This window comes from Carettochelys insculpta, chromosome 9 (assembly GCF_033958435.1).
Source record: "Carettochelys insculpta isolate YL-2023 chromosome 9, ASM3395843v1, whole genome shotgun sequence".
Classification (NCBI taxonomy): domain Eukaryota; kingdom Metazoa; phylum Chordata; order Testudines; family Carettochelyidae; genus Carettochelys; species Carettochelys insculpta.
This window is the reverse complement of record NC_134145.1, coordinates 39,111,846-39,133,905: the sequence shown is the minus strand read 5'-3', so window position 1 is coordinate 39,133,905 and position 22,060 is coordinate 39,111,846. Positions and strand designations below refer to the sequence as shown.

At 44.1% G+C, this 22,060-nt stretch overlaps 1 protein-coding gene across 6 annotated transcripts in view; it reads left to right on the top strand.

The window, feature by feature from the left end:
• Positions 1 to 22,060, top strand: part of CDC14A (cell division cycle 14A) — a 165,040-nt gene that overhangs the window by 9,560 nt on the left and 133,420 nt on the right. For all 6 annotated transcript variants that reach the window (XM_075002728.1, XM_075002730.1, XM_075002727.1 and 3 more), the window contains exon 3: positions 17,561 to 17,636. In XM_075002728.1, the coding sequence (XP_074858829.1) occupies positions 17,561 to 17,636 (76 nt within the window). The remainder of the gene's footprint in view (positions 1 to 17,560; positions 17,637 to 22,060) is intronic.

Genomic DNA, 22,060 nt, shown 5'->3' with positions numbered 1-22,060 from the left:
AGAACCTATCCTCTGAGCAGGTCAAAGAAGTTTTGATGTGTAGCAGACAAATTTCCACACAAGACTTATGTCTACAAGTGGAAACCATTTACATCCTGGTGTTCCTCTAGACAGCTACCCATCTAGAGGCACCCGTATCTACAATTCTGGACCTTAAACAAGGAGGACTCGCTCTACCATCCTTAAAGGTCCACGTTGCAGCCATATTAGCTTTCAGACGTACTATAGAAGGGTCAATGGTTTTCGCTCATCCTATCATGATCCGGTTCCTAAAAGGCCTCACAAACTTACACTCTCCTTGTAAACCAATTTCGCCTTCATGGATCTTGAACCTGGTGTTGGACACGCTTTCTAGACCTCCTTTTGAACCGCTAGCCCCCATGTTGCTTTATTTTCTTACTTTAAAGATGGGGTGGTTTCTTGCTATCACGTCGGCTTGTAGAGTCAGCAAGTTGGCTGCAGTAATGTCAATTCCACTTTATGCAACTTCCTCTAAGGACACAGTGATATTATGTTTTACATACTGCATTCCTTCCCAAGGCTTCCTCAGAATTTCATATAAGCAAACCAATATTACCATCTTTCTATCCTAAATCACACTCTTTGAATAGAGAAATAAGACTCCATGCACTTGATGTGGGGAGGGCTCTGGCCTTTTATGTAGACAGAACAAAATCTTTCTGTAAAACAGACGTTATTCGTATGCCTCACACAGAGATTGAAGGGCGAAGGACTATCATCACAAAGGATCTTGAATATTATCACATCTTGCAGTAAGATGTACAACTAATTACGTAAAACCACCTTATGAGCTCCGTCGAAAGCTCATTCTACCAGGCCAGTGCCAGCTGACAGCCTTCTTCAGAGAAGTCTCCTTGAAGACATTTGCAGAGCAGCAATGTGGTCATCCTGTGACACATTCGCTAAACATTCTACGATACATCATCATATGGAGAAGGACGCACCCTTCCAGCAGCAGTGCTTTCCATGGCTAACACCACACGACTCTGGTACCAGCCTCCATGTTTAGGGGTTGGGGGTCACTGCTGTGTAGTCAGCTGATGTGGAGCTCCCACAGGGACCACTTGAAGAAAGAGAAGTTACTCACTTGGGTTGTAACAATGGTTCTTCGAGATGTGTCCCCGTGAGTGCTCCACTGCCCACCCATTCCTCCCTGCTCCAGAGTTCTGCTTTGTTTTTCAGATGCTCCTGGGGCGGTTTTTGAGGAACTGGCTTGGACCAGATAGCGTTCATGGCTAAAAGTGTGCAAAAAGCCTGATGTGCTCTCGCACATGTGCGGTCTGACTAACTACAGCTTGAAAAAAATCTCCGAACTGCGGCACTGGGGTGAGCCTGAAACGTGATGTGGAGCACGCATGGGGACCCATCTAGAAGAGCCATTGTTACTATCCGAGTGAGTAACTTCTCTTTATACTGGCATAAAAGGGCTTTTGCTGATCTAGTGTTGTATTTATTTGATCAGTCTCTAAACTGTACTGGGAAAAGCATTCCTTTGCTGGTATAAGGGCTTAAGACTACCAAGATTCTTCTATAGTTATACCAACAAACCTTTCAAAGCAAAGACTTGAGCAAGCATAGGCAATGAAAAGGCGGTGGCTCATCAGGGCTAGTCCCTGGCAGGCTGCCACTGCTATATTTACCTGGCATCGAGAGGCTGCAGTTCTTGTTGGCTGTCAATCACTGTTCACAAGCAATGAAAGCTGTGATCAGTTGCTATCTGCAGAGATGCAGGAAAATACAGACCTGGGGCCCCCAGGGAATTAATCTGGCAGACTAGATCCAGCCCATGGACTAGTATTTGTTCTCCCTTGGACTAGACCTTGGTAGCATTTTTTATTTAAAGTTAACACGTGTCTGTGTTCCATGGTCTTCATTGGCTTCCAGTTTAACTCAAAGTTCTGGGTTTATTTCTCCAATAGCACTTAGATCCTAATTACCTCAGACTGCTTCTCTTCCCACATTGCTCTCCACAAGTGAGATTCCCCATCTCCAAGGCTTCATATCTAAATGTTTGGGTTGCTGACAAGGTGTTTAACTTCTGTGCTTTTCTAGTAGTTTAATGGCCAGCAGAATTTGAACTAATGTTTAAAAATATAAATTTGACTTCCTTTGCAAGATGTCTTTCACTGCATATCTTTATAGTTTTCCAGACTATAAACTAGAAAACTATAAAGCTTCAGCATATACACATTTTGAACTTGCTGCTTAAAAATAATTAAACTTAGCATTTCACTGGTTATTGTCATGGACAGGAAGACCTGTCTATATTTTACTTTTTTGCTGGAGGGGCATTCTTATCACCAGTATATCCAAGAATATTGTGCAGAAATAGAGGAGATGGTGAAAAGACTACTTGGGGTAAGGAGGGAACTTTAAAGTTCAAATAATGCATCCCTTTGTGCACATTAGTAGCTAAATGCCTGAAACATTCCGTTAGTAGTCAGCTTACCTTGTGCAAGAATATGAGGAAAGATTTGTGAAAACGGGGTTTTGCCAACAAAACTCATGGATCGTCTACATGCAGTGTTTTGTTGACAAAAGTGCTATGTAGCTGCTCCCGGGGGCCCTTTTGTCAACAGAGTGGATCAAAAGATCCATCAGCTTTTATGTGTAGATAAGATCTGCTGACAAGTTTTATCAGAACATCTCTTCCAACAGTAGCTTCCATGTAGACAAATGCTTCTATTGTAGACACAGTCCTTATGTTAGGAGATGTATCTAAATCTTTTTGTGCAATGCTTTGAGTGTTTGGGGAATTTTTCCCTCACAAAACTAAAGTTTTGACGCAATACTTAAATTCTCCGTCAGGTTTGGTTCTATGATAGTGTTTTGGTAACTCACTTTCTATAATTAACCCATTAAAAGAATTCTTTTTCAGTAAGTCCTGTTGAGTGTCGTTAGGCTTTGAAAATCTCTCTCTGGCCAAATAGTAGAACTTCATAAAGTTTTAAATGTCTTCACAGGAATAATAACCGTATGGTGCCTGATTGTCACGTATTTTCTAAATGTCCAAGTCCCTCATTCCCTCCTCAAAGAAAGAGGAGATAATTTCAGTTGCTTTGTGCACAGATTGACAATATCAAAAAACAACTATTTTTCCATTAATCTATGACATAACATTTCTGGGTTCTTCCTACTGACTTGAAGAACAAATAACTGTTTTGCTAAAGGTATGCTGTCATGGCTTCTTCCCCACTCTAGCAAGATAAATGCAGAACTGGGGGCCAGCAAAAGTACCTCCAAAACCTTATCTACCAGGTTTTGGTATAAACTCCCCTCCCAAAATCCTAAAAACCTTAGATTTGGGGACAAAATTCTCTGCCAACACCGAAGTAATAATAAGGAAACCAGGGAGAGACTGCTTGGGAAATCTTAGTCCTGAAAGTAAAAACCAGGACACAAACATTAACCAATACCAGGTTAACAAAAAGAAAAAGAGAACTTTTATTATTACAACAATATTCGTGTTGCAACCCTCATGACTAGATGGAAGAGTCACAAAGAAAAACACATGGGGAGTCTTCACCATGGGCCTAGAACTTAGTTACAAGGAGAGCAAAAGAACATTTCTAGTAAGTGCGCAGACATCAGATCCCACTTCACAAACCACGAAACGAAAAAGCCTAACGGACTTATCTAAACTTTACCCTACTTAGAGAAGATTGGAGGGCCTGTTCTTGGAGGGAGATATTCTGTGTCTCTCTCCCTCATGGCTGGAAAGAAGAACCACCAACAGAGGACAGAAAAAGGAAGGAGCCAAAATATTCAATTCTTATAGGCCAACCCCACCTGGCTAAGGAGGTTAACCCTTTTACTCCCAGGCTGTTGGCTAACCCTCATGATCATGACATATGCCAAAATGGTCGTTGGATATTAGTGAACCAGAAAATACCATACTCAATTTTAAGTAACCTTATGCAGCAGCATATACCTCCTTTTGACTGGCCAATGCTAAATTTTGCTTTGACATTACTCTTCACATAACTGTTGTTGACAATATATGGATGGCTTCAAAAGTACTTTTACCTCTCTGAACTTGGGTCATCTGCAAGGAAGTATATGGTGGCCTAGCAACAGTATGCTCCACATATTTTATTCATCTATTTCTCTGAACATAATATGTTGTGGCAAAGCTGGGAATAGACTGTCTCTCCTGATGTCTAGCTGATATTGCACCTAGCCAGCCTATTTGCCTTCTAAATGCTTTCTCTGTTTGTTTAGACAATAAGCTTTCTGCGACAATAACTGTCTTACTGTATGTTTGTAGAGTACCGAAAGCAGTGATGCCCCAATTTCAGTTGGGATGTCTTGGGCTTACTGTAATTTAAAAAAATTTATAATCATACCAAAACATTTCAAACGTGCCACTGAATTTCTGCAACAATTGTCTTCAAACAATATCAGGAGAATGAATACATTGTATGGTACAACGTAAAGATCTCTAAACTTTGATGCACCAGTGATGGGGTATTTAATTTTACCCCCAGAATTCTTTGCCTAAAAATTTAGCACACAGTACTTGAAAAATTCTGCCAATTGTTGTTAAATAACTGTATACTTCCACTAGTTTTCATAATTTTGGTCATTTATTTTGAAATCCCTATCAGCAGCTATGTGTGGAACTGTACAGATCCAGGAGATGTCTTTTGACAGATTCCTTATGAGGTATATTAATACCAAACTGAGTAGTAGTAGGCATCCTTCAGTCTGCATAGACTATGGATCGTGCCCTTTAAAGTTTCAATTGAGGACTTCATTTACAGCGTCTATTGTGACTATGAAGACCCACACGAGAGTGACAGTCCTTGCTGCATCTCTTGCAGATGTAGTGGGTGTCTGGCAAGTCCTTATTGTGCTTTTTGTGTGCTCGCTTCTCCTCTGCTAGCTGTCTGATCTTCATCTCGCCCTGCTGAAGGCCCTTGCGTAACCCCTGCCTCCATCTGCTGCGGTCATCTGCTAGTTCTTCCCAATTGTCCAGCTCGATGTCTACCTCTCTGAGGTCTCTCTTGCAGACATCTTTGTAGCGCAACTGGGGGCGTCCGGGAGGTCTTTTGCCAGAGGCTAGCTCACCATACAGGATGTCTTTTGGAATCCTTCCATCATTCATCCTGTGGACGTGGCCAAGCCAGCGGAGTCGACGCTGCCTGAGGAGGGTGTGCATGGTTGGGATTCTAGCTTGCTCGAGGACGGCAGTGTTGGTCACTCTGTCCTTCCATGATATTCCAAGGATGCGCCTGAGGCAGCGCAAGTGGAAGACGTTCAGCCTCTTTTCCTGGCGGGCATACAGGGTCCAAGGCTCGCTGCCATAAAGGAGGGTGCTGCGGATGCAGGCTCTGTAGACTTGCATTTTGGTGTGAGTGTACAGCTTGTTGTTGTTCCACACTCTCTTGCTGAGTCTGGACAGAGTTGTGGCTGCTTTTCCGATCCTCCTATTTAACTCAGTGCCCAACGACAGGGTGTCAGTGATGGTGGACCCGAGGTAAACGAACTCGTGGACAACCTCTAACGTATAGTTGTCAATGCTGATTGATGGGGATTCAGCAACATCCTGACCGAGTACGTTTGTCGTCTTTAGGCTGATGGTAAGCCCAAAGTCCTTGCACGCTTTGGAGAACTGATCCAGCAGTTTTTGAAGCTGGTCTTCTGTGTGAGACACTACAGCAGCACCGTCTGCGAACAGCATGTCTCTGTGGACTTCTCGCACCTTTAGACTTAGCTTTCAGTCATGCAAGGTTAAACAGTTTCCCGTCAGATCTTGTGTGCAGGAAGATGCCCTCTGTTGAAGATCCAAAGGCATGCTTCAGGAGGAGTGCGAAGAAGATCCCGAACAATGTTGGAGCAAGCACGCATCCTTGTTTGACGCCGCTCCTGATTCTGAAAGCATCCGATAACGCGCCGTCATATTGGATGGTTCCTCTCACGTCTTCGTGGAACGACTGGATCATCTTGAGTAACCATGGAGGACAGCCTACCTTGTGGAGCAGTTTGAACAGACCATCCCTGCTGACCAAGTCAAAGGCCTTGGTCAGGTCGATGAAGGCTATGGAGAGTGACTTCCTCTGCTCCCTCCACTTCTCCTGCAGCTGCCTTAGAGAGAAGACCATGTCAACGGTGGACCTCTCTGTGCATAATCCGCACTGCGATTCGGGGTACACCCTCTCAGCAATCTTCTGGAGTCTGCCAAGGATGATGCGAGCGAACAGTTTACCAGTGACGCTAAGGAGGGAGATTCCACAGTAGTTGTTGCAGTCGCTTCTGTCTCCTTTGTTCATATACAACATTACAATGTTAGCGTCACGCATATGCTGTGGAACCTCACCCTCTTTCCAGCACAGGCACAGTAGCTCATGTAGGGGTTCCAGGAGTGTGTCTGCGGCGCATTTGATTACCTCTGGTGGTATACCATCCTGGCTAGGGGCCTTTCCTGGTTCAATGCTCTCGATGGCTCTCTTCAGTTCATCCACAGTCGGTTCATGATCCAGTTCGTCCATTACCGGTAGGAGCTCAACGGCATCGAGGGCTGCGTCAACCACAACGTTCTCGTGTGAGTACAGCTCGGAGTAGTGCTCAACCCAGCGCTCCATCTGTTTGGCTTTGTCAGCAATGACTTCACCAGATTTGGATTTCAGAGGTGCCATCTTGTTCTGGGTGGGTCCTAATGCCTTCTTCATACCCTCGTACATTCCTCTGAGATTACCAAAGTCAGCACGGGTCTGGATGCTGCTGCACAGCTGGAGCCAGTGGTTGTTGGCACAGCGCCTGGCCGTCTGCTGTACTGTTCTTCTGGCCTTTGTAAGTGCTTCCTGGGTACTCCTGGCTGGGTGAGCGTTTGTACTCCAGGAGTGCAGCGCGCTTCTTTTCAATGACTGGAATCATCTCATCGGAGTTAGCTTCGAACCAGTCGTTCGTGTTTCTAGCTCTTCTTCCAAACACCGACAAGGCCATGTTGTAAACTGTATCCCTCAGATGTTGCCATTTGGATGTCACGTTGGTACCCCCAGGGCCGCTGCACAGATTTTCCTGGAGAGCGTCTCTGAACTTTTCAGCTTTCTCTGAGTTTGCTGTCTTTCTGGCATCAATGCGGGGCCTTCCAGCAGGTTTAGAGCGGTACAGCTTCTTGGGTCTCAGCTTGAGTTTGGAGCAAACTGGCGAGTGATCTGTATCACAGTCAGCACTATGATAGCTGCGTGTCAGAAGGACGTTTTTGAGGTTATTACGCCTAGTGATGACCACATCTAGTTGATGCCAGTGCTTCGAGCGTGGGTGTCTCCATGACACTCTGTGTTGTGGCTTCGTTTGGAAGAATGTGTTTGTGGTACGTGCACAGTTCAAAGAGACACTGTCCATTGTCGTCATTTTTCCCACACCGAAGTGTCCTAAGCAGGAAGGCCATGAGGCCCAATCAGCTCCAACTCTTGCATTGAAGTCACCCAAGATGTACAGTTGTTCATGAGCCGGTATTTGCGCTACAGCAGCACTAAGCACGTCATAGAACTTGTCTTTTACTTCTGGTGTGGTGTACAGGGTTGGAGCATAAGCGCTGATCAGGTGGACGGGACCGGCACAAGTTTGAAGCATGATCCGAAGAAGTCTTTCTGATCCGCCAATGACTAAATCAACCATTTGTACAAGGGTGTTTCTGACAGCAAAGCCAACACCATGCTCTCTGGGTTCTTCTTGGGCTTTACCCTGCCAGAAAAAGGTGTAGTCCTTTTCCTTTAGAGATCCCGAATCTGCATGTCGCGTCTCTTGCAGTGCAGCGATATCAGCTCTGAGCCTCTTCAGTTCCTCGTTGATGACAGCGGTCTTGCGGGTGTCACTGATGACCTGAAGATGTTCAGTCAAGCCGGTCAGCATGGTCCGCATATTCCAGCAAGCAAGCTTAAAATGAGAAACGAAACTGAGTAATTCATTTTAAATTATAATGCAGAAATGAATTTCCTACACTGCTCAGAAGTAAGTTGGAAGCTTGGGAGAGTTGGGGTAATGATGGAGTGGAGGGAGAGGGAAGTAATTGAGAAACAATCTGGGTATGAACTTGGGTTGTGTTTTAAGTTTGGGTGGGAGAAGTATGAAACGGGGGGTGGAGAGGGGAGGGTCCTTGGGTGATGAGCATTTGCTAGGGAACCACAATTATGAAGTCTTGGGCTGACCCAGTGCCTCTCTCTCAAGTACATCTGTTTCTTTCCCCCTGTGTACCTGCATTGTCCTCTCTGATTCAACCCTAGCCTTGGCTGTCCTCCCCTACTCCCCCCCCCCCACCATCCTGTTTGAAACCCCGTCTGTGTCACATACTGCGAACAACCTCATGTGCCCTATGTTGACAATGTCTCCCATGTCCTGTGCCTCCTGCTTTGACCAGGAACCAGGTGCTGTGAGGAATTCAGGTTTTCTCTTCTCTGTGTATAGCTGGGGCTCGTGTGCCCCAGGACTGGCTTCTCTCAGTTCTGACACCACATAAACCTTTGGGTGAAAGACCAACTGCCACATTTTTCTGTCAATATAAAACTTGTGTGGGGGAGGGGAATTCTGCAGGACCCATGAATTCTGTATCTGTTCAGTGGTGCAGAAATCCACCAGGAATAAAACTGTGTACCATTCAGAAAGCCTTGCTACAAGAGTCGTTTTTGCTTAAAAAGGGTGCCGTTGTCTTGAACACTTCAGTTGATTTCAAATGTTATTGCAGAAGAGGAGCAGACCTTCTAGGTATCAGTCCCAGACTCAGACTGTTTATAGGTATTAAAACAGTCTATCGGCTTTGGGATATGTGAACAGTTATGTAACTGCTGAGAGCATGAACATATCCTAGTGAGTGGTAAAACACACTCACAGAAGAAAATATACCCTGCATTTTATGTTGATACCATTATTGGACAAGTGTGCAACAGTGATGTAAAAACTTCATTTTTTTTCTGTGGGGCTCAGCATCCACTCACTGAAGAGTATATATTTCCTAACTGGTGACTCTAGACTCTTAGGCCATGTTTGTATTACCTAAGGTTGACTTGCTCAGGGTCAGTCTTCTGTGGTTTCATTTTACATGCCTGGTAGGGCTACATGCAATCAACCTAGCAGGCGTTGGCAGTTCCTTGCTATCATCAAGAGTAAGGGAGGCCAACAGCAGCGTTGCTCCCGTTGACCTTCCTTCATGAGGAAGGCCAGGTAAGTTACTTGCATATAAGGCAATTCTCGTTAAATCACTTTTAGCTACAGAATTGTCTATCTGCAAGTGACCATATTGCTTAGTGTAGCCTAAGTCTTGGTCTGTGTCTTTACTCATGTGTTTTGTCAAAAGTTGGCACAACAAAAAAAAAAACACTTCAGGCTGTTCATATTTACTCCCTCTGACCAATCCCGTCCCTGCTTGTGGTGGGGAACCATCACTGACAGTGTAAGCAATCAAGTGTGGCTGTGTATCCTGCAGTGCTGTAAGAAGACAGAGATGATCACAGCTCGGCTTGCTCATTCCTTCCTGTTTCTCATTGAGCCTCCTCACTTGTAAACAGCATCATTAGCAGTGCAGTAGTCTGTCCACTTCTCCCTGCCACAGCTGTCTGCCTGCAGTTGTGTTCCTTGTGCAGGACAGAACAGAAGCATACTAATGATTTGCCTTTCATTTTGGAGCAGAGGGCTCAAGTATCATACACTTCCCAGTGCTTTAAAAGGGAACAGTCTCATGTCTGCACAGCAGCAGAGTTTAAAATACTGAGCAAAGCAAGGTCAAAATAATGACCAAAACCATCAGGCCCAATCCTGCTGGATACTGGCTGAAGCCACTACTGTCAACAAAACAAACAGTGTTTGTATTGGCCATTTGTCAACAATAAAGGGAAATAAAAATAAAAGTCTCTCTTGCAGGGGTGAACGTATGCCCAGGTGCAGCGATTCCCCCTCCCCCCACAGCACATTGCGTTGCTTACTGTTTTCTCATCAAAAGGCAGTTTGAGGTAACAAAGTGTAGTAATGTAGATGAAGCCTTATGCAGGCAATGATCAGGTAACTCAGACTGAGGCCATATCTACACTACAAAATAACTTGGACGTTGCTATACTCCATGCACCACACCAGGCTCGGATGCCTTTCATGGTCACCTCAACCACAGCAGGAGCACAGTAGAGTGGGTGTTTGGGAGGCTGAAGGGACAGTTTTGCAGCCTCCTCCCCAGGCTGGATGTAAGCCCTCCAACCATCCCCTTGGTCATCACTACCTGCTGTGCCCTCCACATCCTTGTGGAGGGTCCATGGGAGCCCTTTATCCAGAGCTGGGCATGGACCCAGGGGCCAGCTATGAACAGCTGCCTGCTGCCCTATGCCCCAGGCCCCAGAGGGATGGGGTCAGGGTCCAGGAGCCCTTGTGCCAGGACCCTCCCAGCCAGTGCTCCACACCACAGCCCCCTGCCCAGTCCTCAACGTGCCCCACACTCCCACCACCCACACCCCCTCCCACTCCACCACACACCAGTGACTCAGGAGTAGGGTGGGAACAATAAACTACTTTGGGCAATAAATATAATTGGGCAACAAAACAGAACAATGTGTGGAACAATTTACAGTGCACAGGGAGTGGGGGGAATGGTTCACAGGCAGGGGGCCAGGTGAGGGGACTGAACTCAGAGAAGGGCTGGCATAGGAGAAGGGTCAGTTGCTCAGGGGTGTAGGTGGCTAGGAGCCACAGCTGCCCCCACCAGCGTGGGTCTGGAACCCTCTGCGAGGCTGCGACGGGGCCAGGACCGTAGGGTTGGGATGGGGGTGCCACAGGCTTGGCCTCCACAGGGTGTGCGGGGGGAGGACCTCAGGGACTGGGGCAGGTGCTCCTGCCCAGCTAGCAGCTACCGAGCCAACTTGACATGGTGGCTGGTGCCAGGTCTGCCACAGGGTGGACGGCTGCAGAGCGGCAGCTGTGGGCCAGGCTGGTGAGGGGGCAGGAGGTTGGGCAAGGCGGGTGGCCAACGCCTGGGCCATGGCATCCAGGCTGCTGGCCAGCCACACCCACTTGTCCTGCTCCATTGCTAGTCAGTCCCAGAGCACCCGAGTCATCTCCCGCACAACTGCACCGTTGGCAGCTGCCTCCTCATTCCTCCAGTGTTGTGCCTGGGAGTTCCAGTTGCAGCTGTGGGGGGATGCAGGCTGGGGCAATGAGGTGGCCTTCTGGCCCACCCCAGTAGGCTGTGGCGGCTTCCCGATGATGGGCCTGTGGAGACAGAAGGGGACGGGGGACAGCCCACGCATGCTGGTTCTCAACCCTGGGGGGTCCCCTCCCTGCTCCCCTGCTACCCAATGGCCTGTGAGCCCTACTTCGAAGTAGCCTGTCGAGCATCTACACACACTTTTCCTTACTTCAAAGTTAATTTTGAACTGTGGGATCCCAGGTGCCCAGAGGTTCCTGCCTGGTGAGGGTCAGCCTGTGTTCGCTCCCCCTTCCCGAGGCATGTGGTCTGCGGGGCTGTTCTGGGGAGAGCATCCCCATCGTCAGCCTTTGCAATGTCCCACTCCCACGGTACATACTGGCTGCGATCTCCTGTGACTTGGGTGCGGCTTGGCTCGGCTGGGTGTCCTGGAGAGGAGGTCAACAATGAGGGTTCTGTCACTGGAGCCCTCATCATTGCCCTTAGTGGGCTGTTCCCCGCGCAGGGGGCTGGTGGTGCTGGAGGGGCTCGCCTCCTCGTCAGCGTCCGCAGGGGAAGGGAGACCGGTGGTGTCGACGAGGTATTCTGGGATGGCTGCCTCCCTCTGCCCCAGGAGCCTGTGCAGCATCCTTTGGTGGGGGTAGTGCACAGGCCGTGCCCCCAAGCAGCTGGCAGCATTGCAGGCTCTTCAGTATACCAGCCTCAGCTCCTTGACCTTTATCCTGATGCTGCTGCCAGTGTGGTCTGGGTGGCCTTGGGCGACGAGCCTGCTGGCCAGCCAGTCGAAGGCCTCAGCTTTGTGCTGGTGGACGCCGGTTTGCCGGAGGACCTCCTCCTCCTCCTCGTCCAAAGTGAGGAGGTCCTTCAGCTCCCCCTCAAACCAGGAAGGTCCCTTCCTGGCATGGCCCTGGCCTGTGTTTTGTGAGCCCTCGGACTCCTCATCCAGAGTCACTGGGGGAGCAAGGGTTCTTGGTGTGCTGGCATGGTGGCCAGGGGTGCAGAGGCTGACTGGTGCTTGGACTGCCCCTGCTCGAAGAGCAAGTTGTTCCTGAATGTGGCATGGTCTCAGCTTCCTGCCTGGAGTGGTGGGAGAGCTGCTTCCTTTAAGGCAACCAGTAGGGACCACAGCACCCTGCCTGGGCTGGCCAGAGCATCTCTGTTCTTGGGGGGGGGTACCTCCTTGGCAGACCCCTTACTTCAAAGTAATGAGTGCAAAACATCTACACATACTCTACTTCCAAGTTCAGCTTTCAAGTTGGGCACTACTCCATTCCCAGGAATGGAGTAGTGATTTCAAAGTTAGCCTCCTTTACTTCAAAATTTACTTTGAAGTAAGGAAAAGTGTGTGTAGATGCTCTGCAGGCTATTTCGCAGTAGCCCCTTACTTTGAAGTTAACTTCAAAGTTTGTACTATAGACGCAGCCTGACAGTTTCACTCCAGTGTTTAAGATTTAACCTGGGGGGCTGGCAACCAAAAGATCATGAAGAGCCACTTTTTCCAATCTGGTTAAAAAAACAATCATTAATTCAAGAGCCACAATGCATGTGAATAAGAGGTGGTCCTTAATGTCAAACCATCCTTTTTGGAACCCTTGTTTTAGGAGCAATGCACATCCACATCCCACAGTGTACTGCACATATGAAAGGGAGAGTTATCCAGTGTTTTGAGATCCCCTATTGTTTGATATTTAGATAGGAATTGGTCATGGTTCAGCTTTTAGACATTCATTGAAAATAATCAGGAAGGTTTTCTTTTCTTTTTTTTGTAATTATAGCATCGGGAGCCCTAGAGAAGTCCTTAGAGCCACATATGGCTCTGGAGCTGCATGTTGCAGACCCCTATCCTATCCCCTTCTTAAGCTCTTTGTTCTTCAGCTAGTACCCTTGAGGAGTCTGTGATGTAAAAATGATTTGCTGTTGGATAGTCCATCTATAAATAGAAATGGGGTCTAGCCCCAAAATTTCTATGCAGGTTGTAGGTATTTAATGAAAGGAATTACCAGAATTTGAGATCAAATTCTTACATACTGTTACTATTTGAATGGTCCAAAATACATGCAAAGCAAGACTGAATTATGATGAAACAAAGTTGTGAATGAAACTGAGTGAGAAAGGCATACTCTGTATCCTTGCTTATACATACAAATCAGATGTCTTTATTTTATCAAATGAAATTCTCTTAAAAACCTCAGATGCCTATTATCTTGAATCTCACCACTGCAATGGCAGCCGTTCCAGTTAAATATGTTATTCATTAATTTGAGAACTTCTGCCAGGGGCCTGCAACCAGACTAGCAACAAGAGCCTTTTTTTTTTTTTTTTCAAATTCAGTTACAAAATCAGTACTTCGAGATCCACAATGCATATGAAAATGAGACAGTCCTTAACATCAAACTTTACTTTTTGTCACCCTTATTTTGGGAACAGTGCACACACAATTATTTGTACCAGTTATAAAGTTGTTAAGCCCATCTCCAGCCTTTACCCACCTCAGCCCCTAACCCACCCCCACCCATCCCTAGGCTTAACCTCTCTCAGACCCATACCTGCCTCCATCTCTAGGATTTACCTGCCTTAGCCCCCAAATCCACCACCCCCCATCTCCAGGATTGAGCTGCTCCAGCCACACACAATGCTGCTGCTGCTCCTCTGCAGCTGTTTGGCTTCTCTCCCTGCTCTCCCGCTTCTGAATGGAGCTGTGTGACTCCAGCAGAGACAGACTCAGCCGCTCTTCCCCTCATCTCTGTGGGTCACTGCCCTCTTGCAGCTCCCTGCCCTGTTGCCCTGAAATAATGGAACTAAATTTAATTGGTTTTAAGGCTGGATCCCTCCTGCTGTCTGTTAAACCAATTAAATTTAGTTACATTATTTCAGCCACAGCAGGGTAGGGAGCCACAAGAGGAGTCAGCAGCAACAGCGCCCGGAGCCACAGGTTGCTGACGCCTGATTTATGCCATGGTGTATAAATGAGAGCTTGTATGAGTGCCACTTCCTTCTTCTTGCCCGTCTTGTGTATTATCAAATGAAAGGTGCAAAGGCTGAATGGAATTATCTGTTGTATAGCTGTAGCTATATTAAATAAAATTGGTTCTGGTCTAGTAAAGGACTAGACAGTTGCTGTTAAGATGACGGGGATGAGCTCTCAAGAGGAGCGTGCTTTCCTTTTTAAAAGATACACCATTTTTACACCTTCCAGGACATAGGGCTGAAGTGAAACCAGCTGTCAGATGATCATTTGGTGCACAGACATGGCCTGTTTCGGTAGACGTAATAGTTAATGAGTGAGGCTATGGTAAATAGTTTTCTTCAGGAAGAACAGTCGCTCTTGTTCTTTCTTTTTTAAATCAAACAGGTCTGGGTTGGGTATCCTACACTTGACTGATAAACGAACAATAGGCTTTCACTTATGTCCAGCAAACTCTCTAGTTTGTTGATATGTTTCAATTTTGCATGCTTTTATAAAAAAAAATTGTATTCCAGTACTGCAGTAATGAGGCATAAGGAACCTTCCCTGTTGTCCTAAATTAATCAACCATTTATTCTAGTTGATAATTGCATTTATTATCAAGACATCACCGCTACCATGCCACCAGACACACTTTGTGAACAGCCACAGAAATAATTGTATGTGACAGAGGAACATTTTGTACAGCATATACTTCATATCAGCAAGAGGATCTGTATTAACTTAATCAAACTATGTTATTGCTGTGGAGCAAGCAAGCTTAATTCTGAGAATATGTATGCCTTGTTTTTGAGGTTAGGAAGCAGTAAAGTTGGTTTCTTCAATTCTTATTCTGTAACAAAGTTAAATTAGTACTGTCTAGAGTTGTATAGGTATGAAATGTTTTCTTCACTGCCTTTGTGCTTTCAAAGAATCAGTTGCTTTTTCTGGAAAGAGCTACAGTAAATTTTCACTTACTTTGTGAAGTTATGCGTCTTTCTACTTAACTGTGGTGCTTAGCAGAAAGCCCTGATTGCACCTTGTTTCAATAACTGTAGGACCAATAATGAAAACAGACCAGCCTTGTCATACCACATAGTGCTATCACTACACACACAAAACCATTCTTTTTTCATTTCAACAGCATGTACTGTTAAACTGAAGATCAGTAGACCAGTCTTGTCAGGTGCTAGAATAGCAAGAAGGCAATTTTAGAAGGTTAACCAGGAGTAAAAGTTTTGGTTTTATTCATTTTTAAAACACCACCACTGAAAACACACAGAAAGAGTAGAGGCAAGAGATGGTAAGTGATGTGCATGAAAATACTTCTTGGCAAAACTCCAATTTCTTCAGATATTAGTCCAACCAGCACATGAAGAAATCATATATCACTATTAAAAACTGAAGTAATACCCCTCTACCCACTTACAGAAATGAATTGCAGAACTTTTAAGGCTCAGAATTAGCTCATAAAGTGGAATCATAGAACTGAAAGGAATCTTGAGAGTTCATCAAGTGCAGTTCCCTGTATTCATGGCAGAACCAAGCACTCTCTAGACCATCCCTCACAGGTGTTTATCTAAACTGCTTTCAAAAATCATCAGTGATGGAGATCCCACAGCCTCTTTGGGCAATTTATTCCAGTGTGTAACCACCCACACAGGAAGTTTTTCCTATTGTCCAACCTAAAACTCCCTTGCTACAATTTGTGCCCATTGCTTCTTGCCTTATCATCAGAGTTTAAGGAGAATGATTTTTCTCCATCGTCCGTGTTAACACTGTTTCACGTACTTGAAAGGTGTTATGTTTTCTGATAGTTTTCTCTTTTTCCAATTTGAAAGAATTGCATTTATTTAGTCTTCCCACATAGGTCATGTTTTCTAGTAGTTTAATCATTTTTTGATTCTTCTCTGGACATTCTCTAATTCATCCACATCTTACCTGAAAAGTGGCATTCAGAACTGGACACTGTGCTCCATGTGAGGTCTAATTAGTGCAGAGAAGAGCAGAATTTCTTCTTGTCTTTCTGACACCAATCCTGTTAATACATCCCAGAATGTTTGCTTTTTTTTTTTTTTTTTTTTTGCGCAGTGGCTTTAAACTGACTCATTTTTCATTTGTGATCTACTGTGACTCCCTCTATCCTTTTCTGCAGTACAACTTCCTAGATAGTCATCTTCCATTTTGTATGTATGCAACTGATTGTTCCTTCCTAAGTGGAGTACTTTGAATTTGCCCTTATTGAATTTAATCCTGTTTACCTCAGACCATTTTTCCAGTTTGGCCAGGTTATTCTAAATTATAATCCAATTCTTGAAGGCGCTTTTTTAAGCGCTCCCCTTGGCTCCTAGGATAGATAAGCAAGGGGACCAAGATTAAGTTAGCTTAAAGTGAAGTATATGACTTTGTACCTTAAGTAATCTTGTAGTGTAGCTTATGGTTTTCATGAATATCATTTCCTACAGGTATGTGGTGTGTTTTTTTTTTTTCTTTTTCGAGCTGAAAGGGAAATTATACTTGTAACCATTACAGCCTTCCACTCTGAGTGTTTACATCTTTCATCAGCACTGCAAGATAGTGGCTGCCACTTGAACTATAGAACTAATTATGTTAGCTGACAATAGGATGGATGCTTTCCCAGATGTTAGAATAGGTTGGTGGAGCCAAATACTGGACTTTAAAGGTGGCGGAGGTGAGGAGCTCATGTGGTCTGGATATGTCTTTTGCCTGTTTATCGGGGTGTACAGCCAGAGTGAGGGAAGGCCATTTTGGGTCATGATCTGGATCTGGGATGGTAGTCTGTGTCTTTCCAAGCTCGTCTCTGACCATGCACAGCTCTTTTCTCAGTTCACAGCATTGCCAGCAGTGGCTGCTCCTTAGGTGGCAACATGGGCCCAGTCTCGCAATGTTTGCATTCCGTTGTTGTTTTGATAGGCTGCCGTAATTTGCTGAACAATGGAATCTTGGAATGGCTGTTTTGAAAAGCACATGTCTTAGTAAAAACTAAACAGAATTTTATGGGATAAAGAGGAGCTCTCTGAGAGCTTGTGTTCTGCAACAGTGGAGGTCTTGGGAGTCTCAAAATGAAGTTGGGAGAGTATTTTATGATAGTTAGGCTCCCAATAATGAAAAATGTTTAATGGCACAGTATATACTGATGAAATAAGGTGTTTGAGGTAATATTTTTAATGGGACCAACTTCCGTTGGTGAGAGCTCTTCCGAGTAAGCTTGAAAACTTCTCTCTCACCAACGGAAGTTGGTTCAGTGCTGTTTCATATACCTTGTTTCACTGATGTCCTGGGACTGACATGACTACAACAATACTGAACTTCTCTGCCAGGATTACACTGGATACCAAATGGAACATAGCAGGATTACTTGCACTTTAACAGCTACAAAGCAGATGTTGATTGAAATAGTTTAGTTTTTCTCTAAATGTGTGTTTTCCATTTCTTTCCTCACTGCACAGTTTCTATTCGGATTTTGGACCTTTAAACTTGGGGATGGTATACAGATACTGCTGCAAACTAAATAAGAAGTTAAAGGTAAAGATTTAATCCCTTCTATTTGACTGTCTATTTAATCACCCACACAGGAAGTCTGGTTCTAAAATCTATTGTCTTTAAAAAGCTGCAGTACATGACATTGCTGTGCAAGTGTCATTCACAGGGTTAACCTTGAGTTTTGGAAATGGAAGTTGCACTATCATGCCATAAATGTATTCCCCAGGAGGAACTGAAAATTGAGCCTTTTAAGTCAGTAGCTGATCCACAAAGGACATGTACACCTGTCTTTTGAAGATGAAATGTAATATAAGCCAAAGGAAATTAGTGGAATAAAACCAGAATCTTTTTGAGTTGAGTGTTGATGTCTCAAATTCATTGCTAGCATATCTGTCTGTAATCTGTAGGTATGTTTGCATGAACAAAATTAGGCTCAAGGTTCATGGTAGCATGATAAGTATATGTCAAAAGGATGAAAATGCATGTTTAATGTTTTTCTATTTAAAAGCCTGTTTTAGATTTTCTTTAGAAAATCAAAATAACAAATACGGAAATGTTCAGTTAAATTAGTATACGGTACAAAACTACTTTTCTGATGTGGTGGCACGATTGCCATTCATGGCCACACATTCAGGTGCTTGTTCTTAGTTCTGCCTCTGCATTAGAGCCTTCTAAACTTGGTTTTATGACTGTGGCCTAAGCTGTGCTACAACTTATTGAGGTTCCCAGGATTTGCAGCAGTGGGACAGCCTGCCATGCAGGCTCCACTAAGGACCCTGGAGTTTGCAGGCTTCCTGTTGCTGAGTTGGGGTCCTCTAAAGTTTTGGAAATCCTAGCTCAGCCTTCTAGGTCCACAGATAAGGTGCAGACCAGTGTTCCCTGTAAGCTGACAGTTTGGGGCATCTGTCCAGTTGATTAGCAGAGCACCCGTAACCTGCAGTATGTGTTTCTACTGGTTGTGCACATCTGTATATGCTTTGGTTCACTATAACAAAGTTTATTCTGTTCATGGATGGAAGAAATTAGAGGGAATATTGGTACAGACCTTCCCATCGATTTTCACTGCTGTTTTTCAGAGAGGGTTAGTGAGCAACTAGCAGGAATATGTCCATTTCAGGGCCCAAATTTTGTTTTGGAAACACCATGTCAGTGCTTTGAAAAATAAAAGTGTACATAATTTCAGGTTCACAGCAAACTTCGTAATGTGAAATATTCCTGTCTACTAGAGCTTTCCAAGTTTTGACCAGTTCTTATTTTAACTTCAAGAAAAGATTTTTACATGTACAGACATATAGTTACTAATTTTTATAAAGTTTAATAAATATGTACTGTTCCTTCCAAATTCTTCACTGACTATATGCTCTATAGGGAAAGCGATAAAGCTAATGGAATAATAGAACATATAGTACTGAAACATGAAGTACCTTTCTATCACCTAAGTAAACGTGTGGCATTAGGCTGTTTAGTTTCATTAATTGAATATTTTACCATTAAAATTATCCTTCTAGGAGAAGATAATACTGCAAAATAATTCTAATATTGTGAGTTCCCTGACAGAACAACTCAGAATGGGAGGGAAAAATTCACAAGTATACAAACTGTTTTCATAAAGTTGGATAGATTCACCTTTTATGGTCATGGTGTTATGTAGAAAGGCTGTGAGTGCTGCAGAATGTTCAGGTGTTGGTAAGGGATGTCAAATTCATTAACCAGTGGGCCACACGGGGCTGAAGTAAACCCCTGCCCATGGTGGGTGGCAGGCCAGGAGCTGCTTTAACCCCTATCAGTTACCCATAACCAGTAAGCCTCATCCATTTAGGGTGAAGCTTACCAGTTAACCTGTTATCATCCCTAATGCTGGTATGCTAGCATGTACGTTAGTTGGAGCTGGAAGCTAAATATAGAGCATGTCCAGCTTCTCTGAATCATTGGATTGGTGGAAGAAATAATAAGGTTAAGAAGTGGCATGTTGAATTACCTAATACAGAGGTTGATTCAAGAGCTAAATCTGATCTACTCTTTCACTTTATGGAACTGTCCATGGAGTTTTAAGCACATTTCAAGGCGATTAGCCCCCAAGATGCTAGTTGTGGAAGAATCCAACAATTTTAATTATAGTTGCATTAATTTTTTGCAGTTAGTGGAATTTGGCCCCTCATTTGGAACTGACATCAGTAAGAGTGTCAATTGGTTAGCTCACATGACTAACTTAAGAAAACTAATTGTAATGAAAAATAGACTTGATCAGTTTTAATAACAGTTAAACCATAATACCAATTTAAGTTTATTAAATATTCTGATGGTATGCCTCCTTTTTCACATATACTAATTTTGATTACAACACAGAATGCAAAGTGTACATTGCTCATTTAATATTTTATTACAAATATTTGCTCTGTAAGAATGATAAAAGAAATAGTTTTTTTTGGTTCATATAATGCAAATACTGTAGAGTAATCTCTTTATCATGAAAGCAGCTTTTACAAATGTACAGTTTTATGTTACATATCTTCGTTCAAGAATAAAACAAGGTAAAACTTTGGAGCCTATAGTTCACTCAGCCCTACTTTTTGTTCAGTCCAACACAGATTAATGAGCTTAGTTTCACTTATGGGAGATAATGCTGCATGCTTCTTATTTACAGTGTCACCTGAAAGATCAGAAATTCATATGACACTGTCATAATCAGAGTTGTAAAGTATTTGTCAGTGTGAGCCGTTCCCACCTGGGGCCATGTGGCCTAGTGGCTAGGCCTCCTGGCCAGGGCCTGTTGGGTGGGTCTTCAGCCTCACCCAAGAGTCTATGGGTTAATTTTGGGGCATGGCCCTGAGACTCTAGTTCCCCATTTGTCAGGGGAGGGGTTTCCTGGATGTGGGGGCCTCCCCAATTCCCTCAGTGCCGGGGGAGGGTCCTGGGCTGCGCCCTCCAGCAGCCAACTGGCTGGCAGCTCTGGCTTTGGGCCTGCTGCCTCAGAGCCAGCTCCTGCCTGGACAGCCCTCCATAGAGCTGGCTTCCCTCCCTTTATACTCCTCCAGGCCCTACACTGTTTGCAGGTGAAACGGGGTTGGGCTGTTTGGGCCAATAGGCCCTGTTTAAGCCCTGCCTTGCCTCTCCTTGCTCTCGCCCTCTTACAGTCAGATATGCTAAATATTATACATGCCTCTTCATGCTTTGGCCACCATTCCAGAAGACAAGGTTCCATGCTGATGATATGGGTTTTTTTAAGTATTTATGTAAAAACTTGTGTCTGACCTCCTTGCAGAAGAAGTGTATGTCTCCAGCTCTTTAGCATCCACATTTTGCCATATATTTCGAGTTATCACAGTCTCTGATGATGACCCAGTATGTTTTTAGTTTTTTTTAAGAACACTTTCATACAGGTTTGACAAAACACAAAGGGAGATACCAGTGTGTGACTTCTAAAGAAAACTGTAGCACTTAACCTAAGATTCAAGAATTTGAAGTGCATTCCAAAATCTGAATGACGTGTGGATCATGCTTTCAGAAGATTTAAAAGAACAACACTGTGATCAAGAAACTGCAGAATCTCAATCACCAAAAATAAAATCCATTTGCTGCTGGTGACATCTAACTCAGATGATGAAAGTGAACATTTGTCGGTCTACACTGCTTTGGGTCATTGAGCAGAATCTGCAATCAACATTGGATGCATTTCCTCTGGAGTGGTGGTTGAAGCCTGAATAAGTATATGCATCTTGAGTACGTCTGGCATGAAAATAACTTGCAATGTCAGCTACAACAGTAATGTGAATTCCTGTTTCTCACTTTCAGGTGAAGTAAATGAGAAGCAGACAACATTATCTCCCACAAATGTAGCCAGACTTGTTTGTCTGAGCTATTGGCTTAACAAGAAATAGGGCTTGTAGAATCTAAAATTTTACACAGATACATTTTTGGATGCAGTTGTTTTTGTACATAGTTCTATAATTGTAAAATCAACTTTCATGGCAGATTGTTCTACAATACTTGTATTAAGTGAATTGAATTATTCTCTGGTAGCACTATAAAAAATAAGCTACTTGTAATCAAAATTAAACCTAAAACAAGCAAAGTGCGTCATTCCCAGTCTTTATATGTTGATGGTGCAAGTACAAAACCCCTAACCCAAATATAATGTTGTGTATCTGCAGTAAAGAATAAAACAAGGTAAAACTTTGGAACCTACAGTTCACTCAGCCCTACTTCTTGATCAGTCCAAAACAGATTAATGAGGTTAGTTTCATTTATGGGAGATCATGGTGCATGCTTCTTATTTAAAGTGTCACCTGAAAATCAGAAATTCACATGACACTGTCGTAATCAGGGTTGTAAAGTATTTGTCAGATATGTTAAATATTTTACATGTCCCTTCCTGCTTTGGCCACCATTCCAGAGGACAAGATTCCATGCTATTGATGTGGGGCTTTTTTTGTAATTATTTATATAAATATATATCATAAGGGACA